The following is a 26,547-nucleotide window of genomic DNA, read 5'->3' on the forward strand; positions in this document are numbered from 1 at the left end:
ACAAAGACGTGAATATAAAGTACTTCACTTAACAGCATTCCGCTCATATTGAAACCGCTCATATTGAAACCTCTCGATAAGAAGATATGATAGTTCCCGAATGATTGTAATCCTGGTCTAAGGCTGTTTTATTGCAAGTTCCCAGAGTGTGCGATTGAATCTCTAAAAAGCAGTAAAATCATGGAGGTGAGGCAACATCAAATCAAATGTGACTCGGGGATCATTTTAGTGTTGTGCATATCTTCGCAGCAAAAAAACAAAACAAAAAACAATAATAATAATAATACAAATGCATGCAAATTAGGCAGCAGCAAGCATCTTGTCTGTGAGATGTGCTAATGGACAAGCACTAATTGTTTCGCAAACAACACAAATCAATGAACATGTTTTATCTTTTTTTTTTTCTTTTTAGGTTGGGACTGTGAATTGATGTTCTGTATAGTGTGAATCGGACAGATATAACACCAAGCAGTCATGCAAAACAGCAGTTTAATTCGCATCTAATGAATCAACACAGTCGCGTTAGAATATGCAGGAATAATATTCTGGAATATGTAGAAGACAACCTTTTAAAGGCTTAGAAAATAAAATAACCTGTAAATCTTGAATACCCAGCCTCTGCTGTTCCCATGGCCAGATTTTTTAAAATGGTTGGTTTGTGCAAAAATTGTGCCAAAGAATTCATGCAATTGAGCCGCTGTGGCAACGCCAAAATTAGCAAAAATAAACCTGTGAATATTAATATTTTAAGAACCAATAGGATCCTGCAGAGAAGAATAAAAGAGTCTCCTCTCCAGTTTATTATGTTTAATTCACCTGTGAATCGTAATAGCTGAATATTTTATATGAACGTTCATCAAATTACAACCTAATAGGATGAGATTAAAGTGTCCGAACCTGGGATTACATGTGTGGTGCTCACATTGCAGCTCAGTCTAGATCGGATCCGGATTAAATCAGGTCCAGCACTGCAGCTGTGTACACTGGGCACACATCACACATGAATCAAATTAGATTTGACAGAGTACATCAATGTACAGTTTGTGTCTACGAGCTCATCCAATCTTGAGTTTTGAGGACCTCTAAATCATGGCATGTAAAGGGATTTGCTCCGTGCGTGTGTGTCTGTTTGGCTGTGAGTGGATGTCACCGAGATTGGCAGCTCTGGTGTGGAGCTAAGTCTTTGCCTCCCTGCAGGAGCGATCAGTGACATTCTCGTATACAGCATGTGTGTGCGCGTGTGTGTGTGTGTGTGTATATGGATGTATTTTAGTCGAGCAGCTGTTTCCAGCTCTTCCCACTGTCACAATGTCCGTGTCTTGATCCACAACGCCGCGCCAAGCATCGAATATTGTTGCTTCACACGTGCACCTTGCACAGCCCGAGACATGTCAAGCACAAGAATAGAGAGAGACCGTGTGTGTTTGTGTGTGTGTGTTAGGCCATCGTGAGGGAGGAAGTGGGTTGGGGGGCTTGTGTTGCCTCTGGGGGGGGGTATAGCATTTGGATTCTTTCCTCTACTGGCAAGAGTTTTTAAAGCAGATGAGTTTAAGACAAAAGTTGCTTAATTCGGTTCCATTGCAGAGGCAGTAAAGGGATAAAGCCGAGCGAGGCGCGATTTTTACTTTGTTCCAGTCATTTGGAAGAGAATTGACATCTGCAAACTAAAGGCAGAACCGCCCACACTGCCAGCCTGCCACTGCCAGCGTAAATGCACATATGCCGACACATGCGCATGCGCGCACACGCACACACACACACAGACACACACACACAAACCTGCGGGCTATCTGGGTGTCAAACAAAATGGCACAACTTGCTCACTCATGAGGAGGAGAGGGCAGGAATGTTTAAAAAGGGGAGTTCGCACATGGGAATAAATGCATGCTGATGAGAAAAAGTTGGACAAATCGTGTTAGCCGAGGAGCGCACCTGACTGACACCACTTTGGAACATCTCCTAAACATTCCTCTGTGTTGGGCGCAAATGGCAAGGCTACAAAATGTCACTTGCATGGATTATATACTGCGTTTATGTAGCCCTTGGGATGAGGCTGTCTATGTGACTTCCCACATGCATAATGCAATGGACCCTAATGGCGCGCGCCTTTGAAGGAGGCCCCGTCTCCCTGCTAATTCACTGTGATTGGGAAATGACCTTCATTGTTGAACGAGACGACGTCTCCGAGGCAGATTTTTGAGACCCCGAACCTCATCTTGGATACTGCCCCCCCCACACACACACACGTCACCGCACACTCACACACACTTCTCTTATTCTTGTTTGTTTTGTTTGCGCGACATCTTTCTCGAAAGAAAGTGTGCGCCTGTTTTAAGTAGGCGCTGGATTAGATAAATGGGATGTGACAGGTGTGACCGCTGCCTTCAAGATGCCTCCTTTGCTCCCTCCCCGCTCCCTCGCTCTGTCAACTCGCTCATTTCCTCTAATAACATCACCTCTCTCTCTCTCTCTCTCTCTCTCTCTCTCTCTCTCTCTCTCTCTCTTTACCCCCCTCCACATCCCTCCGTAGCCCCTTCTCTCGCTTTCGTACCAGTCGGCCTCCGCCTCGTTTCATTTGCATGGCGTGTGCTCGCGATGATGCAACTCATAATCACAGAGACGTTCGTTTTGAAGTGTGAATTACCCTAATCTGTAGAACGGGAGGGGATGGAAGGAAGCTAGGATGGAAGGATGCAACGAAAGATAAAAAAGTCACCTTTTTTTGCCGAGAAAATGCATTCCCAAAGTCCAACAATGCAAAACGAGGCTTAAAAAAAAAAAAGGAAACAAAGTCATGAAATTAAGAATATATTACTTAATTTAAGCAAAATTAAATATAGATTTGATAGTGCTTCTCCTCATTGGGGTCACGGAATGTAGGAGGAAGCCAGAGTGCCCAAAGAAAATGCAAACTCCATTTTTCTTTTTATGTTTACTGAAGAAAAGAAAAGATGTGAGCGCTATTGCACTTTACTGGCTTACGCAGCATCAACCTGACTTCCAAATTCTGCTTGCCCGCAACTCATCCGCCTGTCATTCGTGTACCTTAAGTTACACAGTAACATGTCATGCTCAGTGCACAATGCATGTGTCGGAATGCTGGCAGAATTAATGAATTATTGAAGGTGCTGACTTATTCAGAGTGTGAAAACGTAGGATCGAAGCGAGATAAAGTGAGAGAGTGGGCCAAGTGTGGGGAATTCCAAGTGATAATGGCCAGCTGTACCCCTGGCTTGTCAATACTAAAAGCTGACGTCGGATGAGTTATGACAGCATTTCCTATTTACATTTTATTTGGCACTTCGCGAGTTCTGATCTGTGTATCCTGATTAATTTGTGGACTCTGATCAGAGTATCAGGTTCCCCTTCTAGGCTGCAAGTTAATCATTTGCAAATGATCTCCACCCAAATACGACAATAATGACATCAACAGACGTGCGCACACACTCGCACACGCATAAACGCATGTGTACGGCACTTTATGTGTACTGCGGATTTCGCCGTGGCGTTTGTCGCCCTGTGCTGAGATTAGCCAAAGATTAACTCGGTGGACCATTGACCCTTCTTCTGTATGCAAAAAGCTGAGCCAACAGACTGGCGGGCGGATTGACTGACTGACTCACTTGGTTCTGGAGTCTTAAACTCCCGAAAATAATGAGCGCATTAAATATTGCTTTCATTTTTATCTTTAACATTGCAAGATACACATTAAAACAGTTCCTTTGAGTCTTTAGCACAAAGAGCAACTGTCATAGGCTATACAATTTAAAAACAAAAAAACAAACCTCATTGACAAACCCAAATTACACAATCAAGTGTTGTTCAAAAATGTACATGGTTCTGTCATTTCACAATTCATGGGCGGGGCAGGCAATCCCAAGACCCAACTATTTGTAAACAACTAGTTTTCCATAAAATATCCTTTTGTCATGAATATATAATTTAATTACAAAATGGTGGCATTTGGATGAGCTGGGTATCTGCACAGGTGTACAATTTGTTCAGCCTGAGTGGAGGCGCTCACATGCATCTAACACCGTAGCCGCTTTGTTGCAGCGCAGGATCGGCTGCGCGCTGCCTCTCAGTGTCACTGTTAATTGGGCTGAGAAGGTATTAAGTCAATCTTCCAAACAAATGTCACCTCGACTGGATTGAAGGCTCGACTGTACTCGCCATTCAAGCTGTTCTCGTGACGCCTCGCGACCTCGGTCTCTGCGAGGGCCGATCCGAAAGCTAAAACTTGATAAATTAATCCAGGCTTTTATTCAGTGCTCATTTTACTCGGTTTTGAGGATGAGTAAAGACAGCAGAATAGTTATTCACGGCGACGGATTGGCACAAAGAACAGAGCTTTTACCGTTGGCTCTATATATGATATTTTGTAGCTGTCATGCCAGTTGTTCATTCTTTTGTGATTTTAGTCCTTACATAAATTTACAGCTTGACAAAGTTCCAAATCTTTGCTTCGCACCATTAACAGGCTTGCAAGACAAAAGTAGCGGCACTGAAACTCGGCCTTACGAGTTGTGTACGGTAACATTGGACGCCGCTCAAAGCCGAGCTGCGGAAGGCTTTGTAATGAAGCGGTAGCGTACGTCCGAGAGCGGACTTTTTGTTTGTTTGTTTCATGTGCTCAATCTGTCAAGTACCTCCAAGTCAGTCAAATGCAGATTGCAGTGGAGAATAAGCAAGAAGTGTGCCCTAACTTACGGAAATTGGCAAGGGATGAAAGTTGAAATTCAGTGGGGGTTTTCAGCTGGGCTCTGAGAAAAGACGAGAATAAAGGAATCAAGATAAGGAGAGAAGAATGACGAGTGGCCATGCCAGCTCCTTCCGACCCTCCTTATTTGGAGATAATTCATGAATCTAATGACTATTTCCCCCCTTTTTTCCCCCTCAAGGATCTGGACGGTTCCAAGGGGAACTCCCTTAGCCCTTACGCCCTGCACAATGCTACCTCACCAGGCAAAGACGAAGTCGGCGCCGGGGGTCGACCGTGCAGCGACGGTGGCTCGGCCGCGGGGGCCCTGGGAACCCCGGAGAGACGCAAGGGGAGCCTGGCGGACGTCGTGGACACACTGAAACAACGCAAGATGGAGGAGCTGATCAAGAATGAACCAGAAGGTCAGTCTTGCTCTCTTTTCTCTCTCTCTCTCTCTCTCTCCCTCTCTCTCTCTCTCTCTCTCTCTGCTTTCCTCTATTCTCTCTGTCATTCTCTCTCCTTCTGTTATGAACCCACACATAAGAGGAGACTCTTTGTTGCTGTTTTTTTCCACCACGCAATCAGACAGCTACAGTATATGGGCCCATTGTCCGCCCAGCTTTGCATATTTATCACAACCTGACAAATGAGAGCCGCGTGTGAAAAGCCTCCAGACGTGCTCTCCGCTTGCTTTCTGGTTCGTCTGTGTCATCTCGCTACCTTCGTAACCTTAGCGACGGAACCGGCCACCCTGTTTACCAATGACAGACACCCAATCACAGACGTTGCTTCTCTTAGCATCTGAAATTAAGTCTTGGCTTTTGACAGTCGGAATGAACAGTTGGAGTTAAAATTAGCCTTTGGCCAACTCTAATTACCCCTTGGCAGATAACTGGGCGCTTAAGTCACTACGTGCAACAGTGATAATGGTGATAAGGAGATCACCAACAGGTGTCCATCTCCTGATATAAATATGTTTTATTGGCGGATGCCTTCCTTGTTTGTCGAAAACAACTTTCAACTAATGTTTCTTTGCATCTTCTCGTGACATTCTGCCCCAAAACGGTTAGTGCGCAGTGAAATAAACACTACAAGTGTGTTTACCTCCCTTTGTCAGTGCTTGTTTGTGTGTGTGTGTGTGTGTGTGTGTGTATGTTCCGCTTATAGTTTCCCCTGGTGCATCAACAGGCTTTCATTTCAAGCTGTGATGTGCTAACCTTATTTTTTGGGCTTTTCTCTCCGCTTTTCAATGCGGTCAAGACCGCCACTGGTCCGCTCGCTCGCTGTCTGCATGTTTTTATTCTCGTCAATAGAGAGGCCTGTTGTGGCACACACACACACACACACAGACAAACAGACACACGTGTACAAAAAGGAAAGAAAAGTGAGGGTAAAACTGCTGTTTGTTGAGTTGAGCTGTAATTGAGGTGTGTTTTGGGTTGTTCACTGCTTCACTGGACCTCATGAACTGCCGGGGAGGGGAAAAAAATATAATGGATCTTTATGAGTCAGCCAGGGCAAAGAAAGAGAGAGAGGATGAGAGAGAGAGAGAAAGTAAGATAGAGGTATAGAAGAAGTAAAAGAAGAGAGTGAAGAAGTGATCTAAAGCGGTGGTGTCTTCATAGACCCCATTAGTGGCGAGGCGGCAATGCCGACCAACCGGGAGTATTATCGGCTCTCGGTTCAAATGAAACGGGCCGACAAAAGCGCCTCCAGACCTCACAGACACAAAACCCCGGGCCAGGCGAGCGAGAAAGGAACTAAAGACAAGGAAAAACTGGGAAATGAGAGCGAGGGAGGGAGTGCACAGAGAGCAAGGGAAACAGCGAGGGGCGATATTGAAGGCGAGATAAAAATCCTTCTTCTGTGCCCGGCCAGCTATTGTTTGGCTGTGCGGCTCACAAAGGCCATTAGCAGCAAACAGCAGGTTGGGATGAAAATTTAATGAAGGCTTTAATCATTATGAAAGGCCTCAAATATTACTGCTCTCTCTCTCTCTCTCTCTCTCTCTCTCTCTCTCTCTCTCTGTCTCTCTCTCACACACACACACACACACACACACACACACACACGCTTGCATATCGCTTCCAGCTGGATCAATGACACACACACTTTTAGAGGAGCATTAAAGGGAGGGATGTGAACAAGGAGCCAAAGACACAAAATGGGTCAAAAAACAATAAACATCTTGAAACTAAAAGAAGAGGTCGGACTTGGTCCAGGCTGGCCTTGAGCTACACACACACACACACACACACACACACACACACAAAATGTCACACACATAGCAAGTCACACACAAAGTAAGTTTGTGGCCAGGGTTGCTCTACTTAAGGTAGATGAATGGCCATGTATACCAGGGCAGAGTGTGTATACCGAGGAGAATATGTGCACTTCTCTTAATGTTTGTAAATGCGTGGCCAAATCCCAACATTTATGCGCATCGATATCGAATGCATGCTCTGTACGTAAGTTCGTGCGTGTGTTTGTGTCTCAAGCGGCTAATAAATGACTAGCCATGTTGTCCCCCATGGCCTGGCCCAGCCATGCTCCACTGCTCCCCTGCTCTCCATTCATCTTGTGTCTTACTCCGCCAACCACCTGCTACCCTTGAGATACACCACAAACACACACACACGACAACCCAGGTGCACGGATGCACACACGTACACATTCCTCAAGAGCAACAGGGTGGAAGAAGCTCAGAACGCATCACCACCTTGCCGGGTGAAGCCACGATGTGTTTGTCGAAGCGAGGGGATGCGGAATAATGAGAGCAGGGTGCGAGGTCCGCAGGCGAGTCGGTGCACAGATCTCGAGAGAGATGACCGAAATGAACACACACGCACACATACACATGATGCATTCACACATATGGCTTAGACAGTGCCTCTGGGGCATGCCATTTGACCTATTGCAACCCTGGTTGGGTGTTTTTAGTGGATGGATGCTTTGATAAATGATGGATGCGTGGATGAGAATGTGGGTGAAAGGATGGCTGGTTGGGTAGATTATTGGATGCTATGTTGGGAAAGGTAGAAGAGTGGACATGTGCAAGGATGGGTGATCGGATAGAATCAGAAGGGTCTCGGGATGCAAATGTAGGTGAATTGATGGTGAATGGGTGGTTTAATGGGTGAGGTGGTTGGGCACTGGATGGGTTAATGTAAGGATGAGAGGTTCAATCTGTTGATGCTTAACTGGAAACAGATAAATGGATAGGATGGCTTGCCATTATGGGATTCCAGTTCACATCAATGGCCGTGGTGCCCTTGTGCAAGGCACCAGAGCCCTAAAACTGCTCCCCTTACAAATTCGTCTAAGTCGCTCCCTGCAGTGTGTACTTCACCACTGTGATAGCTTCAGCGATGCTATGGTTGGGTGTATGGGCAGGTGGTAGATAGATAGAGAGGGTAGACATTTAGGTAGATGGGTGGTCAGGCAGAATGTAGTCAATGAGTGAACGGTTGGACATTGGATGAGGTCTGTGGATGCTGATGGAACTGGATAGATATACTGTATGAATGGGTGACTTGTCACTGTGGCATCCCCCTTCACACCTAAGGCACCAAACCCTCAAACAGCTATAAAAGTTGCTCTCTTCTCCAGTGGTAAGATGTCAGGGTTGGATATATAAGGGAGAACAGGTGGGTCGGTGGGTGGAACTGAAGGGTGGCTAGATTCAAATATGGGTGGTTTAATTCATTGATGGGTTGGGCGGTTGGACATGGATGGATTGCTTAATGGGTGGAATTGTAGATGGCTCACTTGAGAGATGGTTGGATTGATGGCTATGTTGGCGGATGGATTTATTTGTAATCCTTTATCCAGGGAGGGTCAGACCCTTACCTCTGTACTTTATGGCCTTCACCTGACACTTTAGACAGCGCATACACATACACTGGCTGCTCCATTGCAGGTTTACAGGCACGCCGGCAACCTGCAGGTCAATCGCAATGGTGATTTTTTTATGGCTCAGCGTACCCGCCGCTTCGCAGTGCTCCGAGGCACCGGTCTCCATACTGAGGATGCCAACTCAATGACAGATGTCACACAACACACATACACACGCATATACACACACACACATACAGCACTTCATCTACTTCCAAGGCAGTGAGGGATCCAAGGGCTTGCTTTTAGAGCGCACTGAGGCATTTTATAGGACAGCACTTAGGCGAGGCCATTGTCCCAGACAAGCACACACTGGCCTCGGCTCCCTCACGCCTCCGTTCACTCCAGTGGGTGACAATGGGAAGGGCGGATGCATTCTGCCAAGGAGCAGAAGCTGGAGAAAGAAAGGAGGATGGAAAAAAAGAAGCTTGATAAGTGGAAGGATCGAGGCAGTCTTTCGTTCATCCGTCCATCAGTCCACCTCCCCCATGCCTGGACTTTTCTTAATCCTTCCAATGCCATGCTAGCACACATGCTAAACATCAACAATGGAATACTCAAGCCCTCACGAGGATCTTTAACTTTTAAGCACGGATGCCTTGGGGTAATTTGTGGCCTTAAATGCCCTAAAAGACAAAAAATGGATACAATAGTTTGCTTCTGAGCTTTCTTTAGGTCCACAATTAGGCAGTTTTACTTAAAGTGCAGCTCCAGATCATTTTGTGTCGATTACCTGACTTCTTTAACAAACACACAATTGGACTTTGATTCGTCATTCTATCCAAGTGACATTGTGTTATTTAACTTTATGGCGTTTCAAATCGACATGCAATTCAAATGAAGACGATACGTTTCTGCTTTTTTTTAATCGCTTCCATTTTGCGCTATGAGAAACTGGGAACATCACGCGGAGCGAACCTGAGGCCTATTGTGAGGCCGTCCATTGTTGCCCCAGTGAAAGCCGCATTCAAGTCACTTCTCTTATTGAATTGTTTTGCCTCCACGTTTCTTTCTTTTTTCCCTGCTCTGACGTTCTCTTCCCCCAACCTTGCGCGAGACAATCGGTGGGGATGAAACTCCCATTCTGCCTTTCTTCCCGCTCCAGATGAGCGATATCGAGGAGATGAATAGTGTGCGTATCCGCGTGTGAGTGTTGGGAAAAAGCAGTGCCCCGGCTTTTGTCCGATACAGAAGCATAAAGAGGCTTAGAGAGAGGAGAGAGGGTCCTGTGGTTTTCCTGATGGTCTGTGTGTGTGTGTGTGCGTGTGTGTGTGTGTGCGTGTGTGTGCGTGTGTGTGTGTTATCGGCCTCCCGGCGTGGCATTAAGTTAAGGACAAAGGCTTGAGGTTCATGAATCAGCCAAGGCTTCCAAGCTTGGCTATTGTGGCCGAGTCACAGTGTGAGTGTCCTGCAGCATGCTGAGCATGTGCATGCATGTGTGCATGTGTGCGTGTGTGTTAAACAAGTGTGTGTGTGTGTGTGTGTGGCCATATCTGGTGACCAGGCAGGTGGGGTCAATATGTATATGTGCAATTTTGTGCATGGCCTCAGTCGGCATGAATGTGTTTCCATGCAAGTGTATGTCAGAATGTCCCGCACAAAAGCTTCCTGTCACACAGATCCTAAAATAATTGACAGCCCCCCCCCCCTGTTGCCCCCCCCCCTCGCACCCTCTCCATTCACTTCCATTCACCAACATGTCTTCCAATCAAATTAAGGGAATCTGCAATTTATCTCTTCTTCTCATAAACGCTCCTGTTGTTGTTTTCCTTCGGCCTTCTGTTATTCTCCTTCCCCCCGTGCCGCCATTACCATGGAGAGACAGAGGAATGTTTTCCTTTTTTAAATTTTTTCTTGGGGAGGGGGGGGGCTGCATAATGGCTTCAAGGTTAATGAGTTTTCTGCACCAAACTTTATCTGCTGGTTTACTTCACAGGGGAGGGATATTGAAACGCCAGTGAAAAGCATTACAATGAAGAAAAACAAGAAGAAAAAAAAACTGGATATATTTGAACTTTACATGCAGTTAAATGGATGTAAGCCCACATCTAAGATTTAAATTTCCAGTCAGTCTTGCTTATGTTTGAACTATGTACAACACACGTTCATTTTGTACAGCACAGAATGGCTATGGCTATAATATTAGCAATAGGTAATGCATCTTTATTCATCTAATCGATGCCAGCAACGGACGTAGAGTGAAAAGGAGAACAATAAACTGCTCTTCCACGAGTTGACACAATTAACCTGTTTATCCACTAGTTTCTCCATTCAATAATAGCGTTGTTTTCAACGAAACAGGCCCAGATATCACGCTTCGTACATAAATTTGATGGAGACTCTGAATAATGATTATTTCAGGATAGATGCAGTACTTTTTGCGACATTTTTGGTAAGTGGTCTGCCGTGAGATTTTTGAACTGTAAAATATGTGCCTTGGCTCAATGAGTGTGGGAAAGACTGCGCTAATGACATCTATAAAGTCAATTAATCAATGGTCTTCATCTAAACATCAGTAATAACTCTTGTAAAGTCAACTGCGTCCTACTGAGAGGTGTTTCTAATATTCTGTCCCCAGCATTTTTCAAGAGCTTCTTGCTGGGCTGCCTGTCTTCCGACCATCCCTTCGACAAAGTATATATAGTGTACAGTGGAGCAACAAGTCAGCCAGGCAGCCCTGCAGTCAGCTCCAACTCAGACGCCCATTGAGCCAGTCACTCAGTATCTCGGCCAACGCGTCTCTGTGTCACTCTTTGAAGCCACGGGGTCCGAACACGAATTAACCCCTGGCCGGCCGGTCAGAGGGCGGTTCCCGCAAATCAAGTGCCGGTGGGGTGTGGCGGGAGTGTAGCGCTCATTTGAGCCAGATGTTGGGAGACAAGAATCTCAAATCTCCACCCTGTCCACTCCACTATCCTCGCTTCCTATTCTTGTTCCAGCTTGGCGACCACTGCGTTGCTCTTCTGGATTGTTTGTTGTCCTTCCATCTCCTTCTTTCTGATCCCCAACATCCCTCCTCTTGCCTGGCAGCTTGCCCTCTCTTATTGTCCCCCCTCATCCTCTATCCCCTCTCCAGCTTCCTATTTGCCTGCTTCCAATCACCCCCCCCCCCTTCCATCTCTTTCACGCACTCCCTCCATTCATGCTTCCTCCCTCCTCTTCCTCCTCTTCCCTGGCTGGGCTCAGGAGCAGTGAACAGGTGTTGTCTCCTTTTGATTTGGGTGCGTTCGGATTAATGTTGTCAGCTCAGCTGTTAAAACAACTGCCACCGCCAGATGCCAGTCAGTTTGGGGCTGGAGCTGTCACCTACACACACACAAATACGCCGATGCAATCTCACACACACACACACACACACACGCACGCACACACACGGGTCCTCTTGGCTCATTGTTTCACCAACGGAGCAAATCAGCTGCTGCACGCCAGTCTCGCTTGTAACCCAGGTGGGTTTTTGTGTTGCCTTTCCAAAATATTGCACTCATAGAGGTTGACAGGATACCTTGCTGATCGTTAATGCACAGTAGAGGTGCCTGTGTTTCAATAGTCGGTGAAAAAACACATGATTCTAACTCACGTTTTGCTCTTGTGGTGCTCATGAGTAAGATCCTTAATGCTCTCTTCGCCCAACGAGTGTTTACCTCCACCCCAATCCTGCTTCCGCTCTCGGTTCTCCTCCTTTCATTCAACCTGCCGCCATAAAACTTTGACACATCTATGATTCACACTCGTCCTTTTTTTTCTTTTTTTCTATGTCTGCATTTGTCACCGTTTTCTTTGGCGCGGGACCCTGTTCTACACACGCACACACAATAACCCTTCTTTTCCTTATGTTTTTCCATCCTGAAAGACTATTAAATTTAGAACTTGTATCTGCTTTATGCAATGTGCGAGTAGAAATGTGATTAATTACAAATCAACAGCATTGTACTCGGCGTTCACAAGGGGCCGTGGTGTGTCATACAGGGACAAGAGTTGAGTAGCCGTTTGGACAAAACGTTAATTTTTTACATAAATATTATAAATTAATTTCTTCAGATTCACTCGCATAATCCTACACCAATAAATATATGAATTTGTAATTGATAAATAAACAATTTGCTATTACGTAGATATTTTTGTCATGAAATAAAAAATAAAAAATAAATGCACTAGAACTCAAAATCAGAAAAAATAAATGCATCATTTTACACTTTAAAAATAAATACAAAATATCATTATTACAAAGTAAGAATAGTTTCGCATATTTAAATACACATTTTAAATAATTAGTAAAATGAACTAAATATCAAATAAAACTACAGCTAAAAAATAAAAAACATTTTGAAAAACTATAAATGTACATTAATGCCAAATAAAAATAGAGCTTCAAATAAATAAATACACGGTTCAAGATACTGTAAATAAAAACTAGAAATTTTTCTCGCAATTCCTGTGCAACATTCTGAAAATTTCCCAGACTAAATTCGAGTGACAAAAGTCACGAGAGACACTGGAAGTACCCCCCTGACTTCCTCTCCCCCCTCTTTCCGAAGGAGTCCTCATAAACTTGTGTGCAAGCCTCATACTGGACAGTCTTGTGATCCGGTTTCAAGGAGCCGCGCTCAATAACACACTGGGTACTTATTTGGGAGGTCACGTCGGTTTATCTGACACACTCTTACACACTCGCACGGCACACACGGGCAACACAGTCCATGACTGAGCCCTCTTTTTTTGAGCACTTCCCTGCACCTCTTGTATCAGCTTACTCTGCGGAAACCCACCCTCCACTACTCACTCCACCCTCCATCTTCCCTCCAGTTTAGCAAGATCACACCCTCCTTGTGTGTTTTGTTGGCTCACTTAATTACACTAACAAGGTTATGGGCCAAGGTTATCATCCGCCAATGAAGTCTTTGGTATCTGCCGAGCTAAACATTGTTAAGGCAATTAGCTCACTCAGAGAGTCATGGGTGTCTTGTCAGGGAAAGACAGGGATGGAGGAGTGGGAGAGGGGATCTGAAACCGATTGGAATGTTCCACAAGAGATGCAGCAGCACAATCCAAGTATAAAGAAAGGTCAAATAACAGGATTAATTTGCACAGAAATGCAGCAACTGGTCAAGTGAAAGCGTTAGTACCAGGGTTAAAATGGTGTTTATGTGTAAATCAAACTCTCCAAACACACAAATAAATACACAAAAGGTGGGGGGGGGAAACAGTGTTAAAAATACAGCAGAAAGTTTAAATTGGTGGAATCAAGTATGTTCCCAGCTGCCTTTTCATTGGCCACAGATGGCCAACGTGAGCTCGAAGCGTCTTCGTTTGTTCCCGCTGCTGATAAAATGTCATCTTCCAATGGACATTATAAGGAAAAAGGTCTAAGCGCGCACATGCTAGTCAGCCGAGCATTCCTGTGCTGTTTGGACCCTTATTGCCGTTGGTCTAATGGTTCTCACATGTCCGTCGCCCTTATCTTTGGGCGGGACAATGCAGGGCCTTTTTTTTACCCCCTTCAGGACTTTACAAGGCATTCTTGTCTAATGGGACAGGTACAAAAAAAAAAAAAAAAGAGCGAGAGATATAACAGACATCTAAACAGACGTTATAGACAGTATACTGTATATCTCAAAAAGTACATGTATGATGTTACCGTGACTTTTCCGGAGAATACTTTGTCAGGCTTTTGATTGGCTAAAATGGACTTGCAGTTCGCGGTTACACACTGCAAATAGCTAAGCTTAAATCAAGGCAAAAAAATAATTTTTTCTCACCATCAGTTTCACCTGATAAAAAAAAGAAAGAAAACAACAACTCAGCCCTGTTTGATTGGTCGGCCAGCAAGCAAAGCAGCATGCCTGTGTCAAGAGCTTCTTGCTGCGCTGTCTGTCTCCCCGCCATCGCTTTGACAGCCAGATGAAAAATGTCACGACTCACGAGAGAAAACGCATGAGTGTGCGCATGCGCGTGTTAGTGCCGTCGGTCTGTTGTATTGCTAATGCGTGGGTCCATCCGTGGACCCCCCCATACACGGCAGGGCCCAACATACAATGTCTTCTTTTGTTGTCACGTTAAAGTGATGCAATAAAGCCGCGCAGTGACAAGGACGGCCCGCGGGCCTCTCCAGTGTGACGGGGACGAGGAGTGCGCGGGCTTGTCTGCGTGTGTGCGTACGTGCGTGTCCATGTGCGAGTGGAGACAAGAGCACTGAAGAGGGGTTATTGCCACAAGACAGATTGCAAGTGTCATTTTCCATTACAGCAGCCTGAGCCACAGTGCGCGCGCGCACACACACGCACGCATGCACATATGCACGCCTCGGCCTACTTTAACAAGATGCTTTTGACAGGAAGAGATGTGTGCGCCTTAATAGAATGCCCAGACTATTACATTGTCACCTCAGGTGGAGAAATCAGAATTTTTGTCCTGGATTTGGACAAGAATTAGATTCGAAACTAAAACAAAATGGGAAAACGGAGATTTAAAGCGAGTAACAGTTTAACCGGTAAATACCAACCTAAGAACGGTCTGGATGCTACGCTGGCTTCAAATGAAGAGAAAATATCTCTGTGGGCACAATGGCAACTCCGCATCACCTACTTCTGGAGTCTGAAAGGTTGATGGACCAGCCAGGACCAGGTAACATTACTTTTAATACTTGTACATGTCCACACAATTTAGAGGAGCTAAAATTACACTGTCGCCTCCATCTGACACCACTTTGAATGAATAAAAACTTTCATGCTGTAGTTGGACCTGAATTTGATGAATTTGAAACTGAAATAAAATGGGAAGAATGTGCAACTCAAATACTTTCGAATCATTTTGATTACTGCACTGGCTTTAAATGATCTTTGTGGTCACCACGGCAACGCCGCATCACATACTAAAGTGGGCGAACTTGATGGACCTGCCAGCACTTTGATATGGGTAAAATAGCAACTTTGTGGTCAGTGGCTTCCATTTACCATTAAACTTTAATTACAGTTCACCACTGATGGTGGAGCCCAGGAGAATAAAATATTTTTCCACATTTACTTAATAGATCGTTTCTCTGTGTGTCCCCACGACGTGAAAAAAAAAAACAAAGAAAAACCTCAAAGTAATTACACAACAAAATGCACTAATGAGGGTATTTGTTAGCCAGGCAATTAGTCGTCACTACGTGGACTCTCTCTTCAGCCTCGGAACTTAAGCTGTTCGGAGTCCAAGGCGAACGAGTCGAGCACCGATTCAAACTTCTCCATGTTATCGTCGAGCGTTTAATGATAATCGAGGTCGGCGAGGTGATTGGGAAAGCGGGGTGTGTGTGCCTGGGAGTGTGTGAAAGGAACATTCTCCCTCCCTTGCGAAAACACAGCGCCGGAGATAGCATCGCTGATTTCCCCTGGCTTGGCTTGAGAAAAAGAAAAGGAAAAAAAACAAAAAACAGAATAAATACAAAATGCGAGAGGAATGGAAAAATGTTTGTCGCCGCAAAGTTTGCCGGCGACTTTCTCAAATGTCGCTTCCAGATTTATAATTATTTTTTTAAAAAATGCCCTTCATCGTTCTTTTGCAATGTCGCGCCCTCGCCGCTGCTATTTCCGACTGCCAGTGTGTGCGTGTGTGAGTGAGTGTGTGCGCGCGCGCGCGTATCCGCGGATCGGGCTCTCCGAGATTTCATGCCAGTATCAGAATTGGCTGCGGGTTTGGTTCAAATCAAATTGGACATAAGCACCCACAACACCATCTGTTAGGCAAAGGCAAGCGGAGTGAAGGGCAGAACTCTCTGTGTGCAGATAAATGGATTTTCAATTTATGGAATTGTTGACTGACACCCTCTGAAATTTTCCGCGCCACCGCCAACTATTCTTAGAACGTCACGTTTAAAGCTATACGTCTATCTATCCCGAGTAGCTAATATTAGCGTAAGGAAAGAGACCAGCTCCATCTGTTGTTTGAATTCATATGCGATGTTCACAAAATATAGTACACAGTACAAATTGCCACGGCAAGTTAGTACAGAGGTTGCGACCTCACAACTCCATATTTATCTTCACCTTGTTCACTTCCAGTTGGTGTCGGGTGTCTGAAAACGTTTGTCGCTGTTTTGCAACAAAACTGCTGAATCTAAATGGGACATATGAGGAATAAGTGACTTTTCAATTGCTTGTATATAAAGTTGGACATTCGCGATAGTCAGTGAAGTACTCAAGTCGACGCAGTGACCGTGGGGGCATATTTGAGTTTGTCGATGTGTCAACCACACGCGCCACATGCAAGGATCTATGACGTGCTCCCTCCTTGAGTGAAAATGCAGTTATTGTGTTTACTTGCGCTCCTTTTTGTTCTCCACACTCTGAGCTCCACGTCTGCAAGTAGTCACAATTGTACCCCTTGGTGCCTGCCAAGTGATCTGGTAGTTTTATGAATAACTAAACTTGGAGCCGGCCTCTGATTCAAAACGCCACGGGGTGCTCCTCACTGTCTCACCTGTCAGCTTCAGTGGGAGTCGGAAAAGTAAGGAGGAGGGATTCTTGATGTTTACACAGGGGCCCCACCGTCGCGGCGACTGTTGCCAAGTGCCGCTCTCCCAACAAGGCAGTAATTGGCGCTGCGAGTCGCTCACCTCGCAAAGGTGGACAAAAAGCTTTTTTTGTGATATGTCTGTTGTCCCTCTCGAACCGTTTTATTACAGCGCCCCTTCCCCCCCTTCTTAGCCCTCGTTTTGGCAAAGCAATTTGGACCGCCATGACAGGGAATCAATGGAAATGTGTCCAGACACATGGACCGGCTCAACCAAACATGAATTGATCATCAAAATCTCATCATTTCGTAAGGGAGCATGTTGGAAGGGGAGATAGCCAGACTGCGAAGCAAATGCTTCAGTAGGAATAAGATCTTCTAAATACACACATTCATAATGCATAAAGATCCAGTCTGCAGTTTTACAGCTTGACACAGAGACAATACTAGCAACACAAAAATACTTAATGACCAACGTTAAAATACAGTCACCTAGTAGTCCTGTGTTTATTATAAACGAGAAAGGGGCTTTGTTCCCCCCCAAAATATCTATCCACTGTAACATCATGTACAGTTTGAACATTAACACTGCGCTTGAATATAGGAAAAGAAAACCCTCCTAAATAATGATTCGATTAACATGTATTGCAGATAAGTTCACAATTGTACCGGCAAAAAAAAACCAAACAATTCTTGAAGATAAAATGCATATGTGTTGAACTTAAAAGTTAAATACAACTGAACTGGACTCAGTGATCTGTTTGCGTAACAGTCGAGGTAACTCGCGTACCACGAGTTCGAGACTCAGCTTCCTCGTCTTTATATAGAAAGAGAGAATATTATTTTGCAATCACAGCGGTGTTTTTCATGTTGTAGTCCTCATATGTAGCCTCATGTAGTTTTCAATCACCATGTCAAAAATAATCAATTTTATTCGAAGGAAACCAGTCTTGTCGAGACTCTCAAATGAACTTTTTACCCATTTGTAGAGGTCATCACTTGTAGTTAGAAGCAGAAGAGATCACAGTCCAAATTATAATGGATGCATTATCAGTGCAGATTTGGTCTTAGCAGAAAACTAAAAAAATCAATCAAATGCATATCCTGGCCTAGTTATGCTCGCTCTGATTTCGTCTTTAACTCGGTTAAGATAACACAGTTAACCAGTTAATAACATGACAGTGGCAAAGATTTAGGTCTTGCCCTAACTGGGTTCTAATCTAATCGCGGCATCGTACGTAAACACACTCTGTCTGCCTCTTGTCACATTCACGCCGCCGTCTCAATACTTCAGTGTTCACGGGGGCCGCCGGGGCCTAGACAAACGCCGCCACTGCTTGTATAATTGCTTATTCAACGCTGACCCCTGCTCCGCTCGGGAAGGCGGTGAGGGAGGATGAAGAAGGAAGTGGCGGGAGGAGGTGGGGCAGCCAGAGCCTCATCTTGGCTGCCAAGGCAAGTCAATGTGGAGCCTGTTTTTTTTTTTTTTTTTGGTTTTTTTTCCCCCCTTTTTTGGAGGGGTGAGGGGTCCAAAACCAGGGCATTTTTCCTGTGGACCCTCCTCCTCCTCCACCTCCTTCATCCTCCGTCTTCCTCAGAGCCCGACTGGGTCTGGCGCTGGCACAGAGGCCCCTTTGTTGTGCACCCGAAGGCCCGGACTCTCGTTTTTCACTCTCTTTCCACGTCCCCTCCTCCTTCGTTCCACCTCCACCTCACCAGTCCCTCCCTCCCTTTCACAAATATGAGATAATAGGAAAAATGGAGCTGGCCACTTGCGGTGACTCAGGGCAGAAAAACATGTGAGCGAACAATAGAAAGTGTGAAAGAGAAAGGAGAGATGGCACGGTTCCGGAGCTGGACCGCGACCCGTCTTTCTCGCTCACTGTGAGATCCAAAAGCCGGACGGCTGGGCTCAAACACACACGTACACACAAACAAACACACACACACATACTGTATATCTATACAGTATAGTCACACAGGCGGGCGGACGGGGTTGTTTTGACTATAGTTGAGCCAAAATGATAGCTCACAATTTCACAGTTATTGTCACGCCTCGAATGTATTAATGTCCAGCAAGATATTACTTTTAAGCTTTGATTTAAAAAAAAAAAAGGTAGGTTTTTAAGGTAGGTATCGTCCAAAAACTCCACCCCTGCAAATATGCGGGCCCACACCCGGTGCGTGGGCACAAAACCTCCCTGCGCTTACCTCACACTCATACTCAATGTCCCATAAGAGAAAAATCTTTTTTTATGGAAATTGTTGTGCTGTCCTTTTACATGATGTGGTTTCTGGCAACCGTCGGGAGTCGGGAGCGGTTGCTATGTTTTCAGTGCAACTGTCAAGCTCAATTCGAGCCTACAATGAAAAAGAATGTGAAATAAAGTGGAAAATGTGTGAAATAAAACGCACATTAACAACAATCAGAATGTATCAAATAAAATGATCAAATATGTTTCTTGACAACTGTACTTTCAGTTTTTAATGTTTTAATGCAATTTATTTAATAAATACAAAATATGAATTAAAAAAAAAAGAATAAATAAATAATTAAAGTTGAATTATCTTTTCATGCAACAGTGAGGCTCACCAATACATTAAATAGATACACAAAATAAAATGAAATTAGATAAATTAGGAAGTTTCTCAAATCACATCAAAAAAAATATGTAAAATATATAATTAAACATTAAATTATGTGGTTCCTGGAAACTCTTAGTCGTGACGGTTTGTGTGTTCATTCAACTGCCACGCTCATTTAATAAATTCATTTTACAAGATACACTCCATAAATTATCAAGAGTGTAAACTAAAATGATATTAAATGTATTACAAATGAAATAAAATGTTTCCTGGAAACAGTTGGTCATGAATGGTTGCTGTGTTTTCATGCAAAAGCTCGATTGTTTTTTTTAAATAAAAAATGGAAATTGCAAGAAATAATGTTGAAAAATAAAAAAAGTATCAAATAAAATACTATGTTTTTCAATGCAACTGTCATGCTCATTTTTAGTAATAAATCAAAGAAATGAGCATAAATCTAATTAAATTAATTAAAAATGTATCTAATACAGTGCAAGTAATTGGCAAAAAATAACACCTCAGCTTAGTTTAGTTAATTATATAAAGTAGAATTGAACCAAGTAATTGCACTTAGCAGGTACCATAAATAAAAGTAATAAATCCATCAACTTTTAAATGTGAAAACTAGTTGAAAGAGTACGGAATTACATTTTATTAGGTACGGTAATAATAATGTCAAATATTAAATGTCAAGGTCGCTTGCTGTTTTCATGCAACCATCAATAGATAAATGATAAAAAGAATTGAATTAAGTAAAAAAAAAAAAAAAAAAAGTTTAATTCAATGATTAAAACAACAATAATTATTCAAATAATAAATGATTGTATTATTATTCTTATTCTTCATGCAGTTTTCGGTTGGCGATGTTCTTCTATAAAGGACTAAATGTACTTGGTAGGCCAAAGTCATCCACCAGTGATGGGGAGCGAAACAAGCAAGCAGAGGGGACAAGGAGGTTACAGTTTAAGGACTTGTGTGCACACCCTCCAACTGCCACAAACACCCACGTATGTACAGTACGGGTGTCCATTTCTGGATTGCGTTTATCAAGGGGGTCAGTGCGGGTTCATTCCTTGTCGAGTCCACGCCATCAATCAACATGTCAGAAAGCTACAGCGTGCCTCCTCTCCTCCTGTCGTCTTCCCATTTAAAAAAAACATGTTTTCATCCTCTGCACAATGAAAGAGCCTCTTGGCTTTTTATTAATAGTTAAAGTGGTCCCCGGCCTGTCACTTGGGACAATGGCTGCAGCCCTGTTAATAAATAAAAATACTAACTAGAGATGGAGACAAGAGAGGCAAGAAACGGGCTGACGCTGCCATTTGTTTTTTCCTCTCACTTGTCAAAGCTCTTTGGCTTAAAAGCCTCTGTCATTGTTGAGGGAGAGGAGGGAGGGACGAAGAGAGAGCACCAGGGGCTAATAGCACCTGTTGCAGTGATGGTGAGACAGCTGTCAGGGAGGGTGGGAAACACGGGAACACACACCCTTTTCCTAACTCTCCCCCCCCATATTTCTCTCCATTTATTCCTCTGAAGAATCTGTGGCTGAATAGTGGAAAGTCAAGGACGCAGTTCTCCGAAGATGGATTTGAAAAGACGAGAACCAGGGATGAAGTGTAAAAAAAAAAATTCAACAAATAAGATAATAATAAAAATAACTCCACGCCATAAATAATGGCGTGGAGTTTCAAATTGATCCTTTACCCGTCGGTGAAAAAAAGCGGGTCCGTTGTGATCACCGCTCGACTAAGTCGGCGGGAAGGTGCTGATTCAGGCCTCTGGAGAGCTTGCGACAGTATGTGGGACACGCTCCAGTGCAGCTGTGTGTGTGTGAGCAGAGCTTGTATTGTCATTTGTTTTGGGTGAGACGTGTGCGAGTTGGCTGTGTATCTTTCTGAAGCTACGGAACGGATACTGGACATATACTTCCCATTGCAATAAAATGCTTGACATTATACGAGGATTACCGTTGGACGCAACTAATACCTTGAACATATTTGCTGTTCGGATGACGTGACTGCAAAATTGACCATTTCTATCAGTCGTAACAATCTCCAAACACTTTAAATATGATTCAAATTAATTAATAATAATAACAATTATCATCCAGGGCAAAGGGGCAGGTACTAGCGAACCACTTGGGGTCTATGTGTGCACGTGCCCGATCATAATTCTGTTTACTTGACTGCAGCAAAGATCCAATTACCTTAAATAAGCTAAATATTGACTATACACACATTCTTGCCTCTCATGCCATAAATAGAGTTTAGTCATGCTTGTGAATAATTAGGTGTCCCTGTAGATGCCTGATGGGCGAAATAGCTTAGGTCACATGTTTTTTTTTTTTGTCACGTTCTCCACCCATTTTTATTTTTCCATCTAACCACAGCTGAGACCGACATAATGCTCACCAAGTCGAGCCCTCGTGTTTGTCCTATAAGCACACTTTTGAACTACGGATGTACAGGTGTACTCGATGTTTGTGTGTCAGCACAGGCAGGCTGTCTCAACACCAGTGAGATGACGATGCTTTCATCTTTACATCTCTTTTGTCATTCCAGTTTATGAGGTGGTGGAGCGGGAATAATCCCGAGACAAGCAAACTTTTGCCTCATCCGTGTGTATGGTGGAGTGATATATACTATATAAGAGAGCGTGTGTTTGTTTTGTGGCTTTTTGTGCATTCGAGTGTGTGTGTGTGTGTGTTTGCGTTGGCCGACAGGGTTAATCTCCCTCCCCACACCCCGCAGTGTTAAAAACCTCCCTCAGTGCAAAGACCTTCCATCCCAAGTGCAGCTGGCTCCCGGTAAATAACATTTGCAGCACTTCCCCCCTTTGTCTCGTCACTCACTATATTCATCATGCATCAGAGAGTGACTCCAAACTTCATATTCAATGATACCTTGACCTACGAGTGTCCCATCTTTTTTTTTCTTTTTTTTTCTTTCCAGTTACTGAATCACTTGAGGCGGCACGGCGGACGACCGGTTAGCACATCTGCCTCACAGTTCTGAGGACCGGGGTTCAAATCCCTGCCTCGTCTGTGTGGAGTTTGCATGTGCTCCCAGTGCCTACGCGGGTTTTCTCCGGGCACACCGGTTTCCTCCCACATCCCAAAAACATGCGTGGTAGGTTGATTGAAGCCTCTAAATTGCCCATAGGTGTGAATGTGTGCGCGAATGGTTGTTTGTTTCTATGTGGCCTGCAATTGGCTAGCGACCAGTTCAGGGTGTACCCCCGAAGATAACTGGGACAGGCTCCAGCACGCCAGCGACCTTTGTGAGGATAAAGCAGTACAGAAAATGGACGGATGGATGGATGAATCACTTGCTGAGCTAAAAATCTGCCAATGGAACTAAAATAAACTCGTCTTTTTTGTCATGCTGAAAATTTAGAAAAAAAGTCCAAACTGTCTTCAAATAAGTACAGTAAGAGAAATAAATCATCCTCTCGGTAACATTTGAATCTGTTAATTGTGAATATTAGATACAGCGGCCGCTCACTTGCGATGCGAGCGCATTGCAGTGTGACATCTTTTCGGTAAACATCCACGTTTAAGTGGCACCATTCTGTCGGCGTTTTTTTGTGCGCGCGTCGAGACGCTCGCATCAGTGAGGTTCTGTGGCGTGTGTGTGGAGAAACAAAGCGCCGGCTGATAATGTGTCCATTGTGGCAGGTGCATTAAGGCCCTCTTTGTCTCAGGCCCCACAGGGCTAATGATTCTCTAGCAGCAGGTGAGAGGCAAAAAGCCTCTCGCACTTCCTCTCCCTCCACACTCCACTTGTCTCTCGCTTTGTCTTGCTCCGGCTCGCTCCGCTCTTTCCCCTTTTTTTTCCTCCTCTCGCGCACTTGTTTTTTGTTCCTCCGATTGCCTCTCGCTTGATTATCAGCATCCCTCTTCTGTCCCTCGCTACCTTTCTCTCTCTTTCACTCTCTCACTCTGCTCCTGCTGATGTGGCCATTAGGCTGAGCCTCTGCTGCCTTTATTACAGCAAATGGACTTTAAAGGTGCTTTATTGTCATATTGGCCAGCGAACTGAATCTCTCTCTCTCTCTCTCTCTCTCTCTCTCTCCCTTTCTCTCACTATCTCTCTCTCTCTTTGTCTCTCTCCCCTGTGCCCTTCATCGCCCTGAACAGAAGCTCCCAGCATTGAGAGGCTGTTGTCAAAGGACTGGAAGGACAAACTTTTGGCCATGGGCTCAGGGCACATTGGCGATATTAAAGGTAGGTTACGTGTCGCAACTTCACGCCGAACATCTGAATACCAAGTCCTTAAGAGTTATAAAAGACTGACTCATTGTTCACATAAGCGATGACGACTCGGAGAACATATAAAGGCCGGAATAAATAGAAGCAATAAAAAGTCTTTTTTTTTTCTTTTCAGTTTAGTTGAGAGCAACTAAAGCAACATTTTTATATGAATTTGTCCTCAAAATTCCCAGAGACCGCTTTGAATGCAGCATTGTTCAAGGCTGTGTTTGTATAAATCCATTTGCATTGCAATCCATTGCAACCCTTCCTAATTAGTGGGAGCACCCTGGAGGAGGACATTAAACTCACCCCGGTGCACATAAGCAAAATGTAATTCCCAATGCCCATTTAAGGCTATTAAACTCACCTTTGTGCCCATACGAGACATAAAAATCATATCCTTCCTGGAGCAATATAAGATCAAGGAACACGTATCAAGACATGCCACTGGCGCCTCTTTAAGGGATGCATATTCTTCCAGTATCCATATCAGGACAAGAAACAGCCACCCATTCTGAGCAGTTTAGACAGGTTTTCAAAAACCGTTCCATCCCTAATACAGCTGTATATTGTCAATAACCTTTCAATGCTTAATTGATGCAGTTGATGGAAAAACGACCAAAGATGATAATGATCACCCATCCTTGCTTATATAAGGACACTCACATGTCCATATAAGGACATGGAACGCACAAACATTTCCCCATATAAGGTCATAAAACATTCTCAATTGCCTATATACGGCCATCAAACACTCTCACATTCCCCATATAAGGACATAAAACACCCTTCCTTGCCTATGTAAGGAGATTAAACACCCTCCAATGCCCATATTAGGAATCAAACACGCTCGCAGTCCCCATATAAGGACATGCAAAACCCTCCTATGACCATTCAAGGACAGAGGTTGCCCTCACATTGCCCAGACAAGCAAAAACACACACACAAAAAAAACTAAAAACAGTCCCATTGCCCATATAAGGATATGGGGTTAAGTTCATGTCTTGAGTTACAAAAGACACATAACTGTTGGGAGTTGAGAACAAATGTTTCCATGACAACACTTTGAGAATAAGGGCCATTATGAAAAACCCATTTGAACCAATCCAACTTTCTTTAACAACCACAAGCGCACCAGGCTGAGTAGACCAAAGGGTAGAAAGGGGGCATGAGGATATGTGGGAGCCAAAGAAAAATGTTAAAAGGGAAATATTTGCCGGCATTGGTGCTTCATTAGCAAGCGAGATCTGTAATCAAAGAGCCTCGCAGATCTCCAAAGCAGTGGCGAGGATATGCTTCATTGATCAAACCTCCCTCTTTTTTGTCCCAGCTCCCTGCTGAGCTGACATTTCCGTGTAGGGGGCGTCCTGCGTGGCACCCCGCACACCAGCAGCTCGGGGGTAAAATCAGCAGTCTATCCGAGTGCGTGTGTCTGTCTGCTTTGACCACGCTTACATTGATGTGCATGTAAGGATCTGTTCTTCTGTTAAGAAAGCATTACTTTCATATAAGACCCTCACTGGACACTTCATAAAGTGTGCAATTAAGCGACCCACGGGACCCCGAAGGTTCACTAGACCAGTTGCCCCAACACTGCCAACCCGAAAACACAGAACACATAAGTTTTTTTTTGTACAGGAGTGTATACTTCTGCACCTCGTGAGTAAATGAGTATTTAAAAAACAAACAAACCAAAAACAGTTGCACGTGAACCAAACGGGACACATGCGCGGACCAAACAGAAAGAGTTGGACTGAACTGAAACAGTCTAACCGAACGGCTTGGACGGTGTGATGGCCGTATATAGGCATGTATAAAACGTATCCCCCGCAATAAATGGGGGGGTTCACTGTCATGTTTGTAAGGAAAACAAGGATATACACAGTACGTATTTGCCATTATATATATAAAGCATTATATATATATTTTTTTGTGTGTGAGTACAATAGGTTTTGAGTCATTTAAAGACTGAGTGTCATACCATGGTACTTAAAATAACTTTTGTTCAAGTAAAAAAAGATAATTCCTGTACATGGAAGCTGATGGCAAAATGATTTTTTTGTGTGTGTGTGTCCAACGAAGCTAATTATATAAAGCTTCGTCAATGGGAAAATGAAGTTACACTCGACGTTGTATAAACACTTAAATCAAACTAATCACCATAATCCACTTATTTACATTAACTGGGTTGCTTCCTTCATTTGAATATACTTGCTAATAATCTTCCAGACTTTGTGGACCTTCCTTCCATCTTGGCCCCGCTCCTTCCACGAGGGTGGGGCGGGGTGGTCGGTCATTTATTAGCCCCCGAAACCGAGCGACAAGCTTTGCATTGTTACGAATTGGCTAATTATGTTGAGCGTTTTAGGTGAGCTCTGGCTGTAATAATCATGGCGTGGGGGGGAGAAGCCACTGATCGATTCTTCCTCACAGCAGCTGAAGAAACAAACTGATGTGAGGAGGTCTTGGGGGATGTGGGGGGGGTTGTCGTAGAAGTTCGAGGAAAGAGAGGGTTCTGGTGGGTGCGCTTTGTCTCTCCGTCTGCTCTGGTTTACTGATTAAAGCCTCACATCTGATGAGGGGACGAAAAAAAAAGCAGCTTCTTCTTCACACACTTCTTTTT

At 44.2% G+C, this 26,547-nt stretch overlaps 1 protein-coding gene across 9 annotated transcripts in view; it reads left to right on the forward strand.

Moving 5' to 3' along the window:
• sox5 (SRY-box transcription factor 5) overlaps positions 1-26,547 on the forward strand; it is an 80,338-nt gene that overhangs the window by 11,657 nt on the left and 42,134 nt on the right. For 6 of the 9 annotated variants that reach the window (XM_061667655.1, XM_061667658.1, XM_061667656.1 and 3 more), the window contains exons 3-4: positions 4,902-5,124; positions 23,811-23,897. In XM_061667655.1, the coding sequence (XP_061523639.1) occupies positions 4,902-5,124; positions 23,811-23,897 (310 nt within the window). Of the gene's footprint in view, positions 1-4,901; positions 5,125-15,117; positions 15,218-23,810; positions 23,898-26,547 lie in introns of those variants that run through there. The other 3 variants (XM_061667660.1, XM_061667662.1, XM_061667663.1) reach the window with 2 other exon arrangements.

Source organism: Phycodurus eques, chromosome 22 (assembly GCF_024500275.1).
Source record: "Phycodurus eques isolate BA_2022a chromosome 22, UOR_Pequ_1.1, whole genome shotgun sequence".
NCBI classification, from domain to species: Eukaryota; Metazoa; Chordata; class Actinopteri; order Syngnathiformes; family Syngnathidae; genus Phycodurus; species Phycodurus eques.